This window comes from Chrysochloris asiatica, unplaced genomic scaffold (assembly GCF_000296735.1).
Source record: "Chrysochloris asiatica unplaced genomic scaffold, ChrAsi1.0 scaffold00007, whole genome shotgun sequence".
NCBI classification, from domain to species: domain Eukaryota; kingdom Metazoa; phylum Chordata; class Mammalia; order Afrosoricida; family Chrysochloridae; genus Chrysochloris; species Chrysochloris asiatica.
The window spans coordinates 14,928,713-14,929,806 of NW_006408525.1; the positions used below are offsets into that span (position 1 = coordinate 14,928,713).

The 1,094-nt window shown below is 36.1% G+C and overlaps 1 protein-coding gene across 1 annotated transcript in view; it reads right to left on the reverse strand.

Annotated features, from left to right (window-relative positions):
• STXBP4 (syntaxin binding protein 4) overlaps positions 1-1,094 on the reverse strand; it is a 213,336-nt gene that overhangs the window by 206,936 nt on the left and 5,306 nt on the right. The window contains exon 2 of the mRNA XM_006832411.1: positions 732-864. Within this exon, the coding sequence (XP_006832474.1) occupies positions 732-864 (133 nt within the window). The remainder of the gene's footprint in view (positions 1-731; positions 865-1,094) is intronic.

The window sequence follows — 1,094 nt, forward strand, 5'->3', positions numbered from 1 at the left end:
TATGAGTCGGAACTGACTCAATGGCAATTAACAAAATATTTCCAGATATATCTTTATTTAATCTTTTTCTATTTCGGCTCACGTTTGTTAGTTTAATTTATAAATTTTAGATGAAGATGTGTTAATTCTATAATTGTAATATTAACTTACTATTACAGCTCTTGTTTATGTATTCTTTTAAATTCCAGCATTTCTTATTTTATCTAATTCAATATAATTTTGAGATGGCTATATGTTGATGTTGGAACCAACTCCATGGCATAACAACAACATGTTGATGTGGCGATGTGGATTAATGCGCCAGACTACAAAGCCATTTGAACTGCAAGGTCGGTGGTTCAAGCTCACCAGTTGTTCCTTGGAAACCCTATATATGGTCACTATGGATCAGAACAGACTCAACGGCACTTAACAAAACATAGATTGTTGTTACTGTACCTAGCATAGACACAGTAAAATGTACATAAAATGTGATTGCGTTAAATTTACAACTTGACAACATTTTCTAGAGTATACACCCATGTAATCAACACATAGTTCACACTGTGTAACTGTTTCAGAACTCATGCCCCTTCCCAGACAATACCATTCTTCGTCTCCACTAGGAGAAACAAACAGTCTAAATTTTATCACCACAAATAAATTTTCTCCTTCTTTGATTTCATATGAATGGAATTATGCATTGAGATTGAAGTTGCTGCTTTCCTGTTTGTTTTTATTATCACTTTTACCTTATAACAATCTCCTCCAGGAATGATTTCTTGAATATACACCAGGGGACCTTCATTCCGGTTAATTCCTCCTAGGATCTTCAGACCAAGGTCTGTTTTCTTCATAACTTTAATCATCTGAAAGGCTTGATCACTAAGATAAAACAAATTAGCACTCACAGGTTAGCCCAGAGAGCTGTACCAATCTGCCTCTAAACTGCCTTTTAAATCAAATTCCTAGACACAGACAATCTCAAAATACTCAGTGCCTACTACCAGCTGTTTCACAGGAGAAAGATGAGGCTTTCTGCTCCCGTAAAGATTTACAGCCTCAGAAACCCTGTACAGGGTCACTATGAGTCGGAACCGACTCCATGGCACATA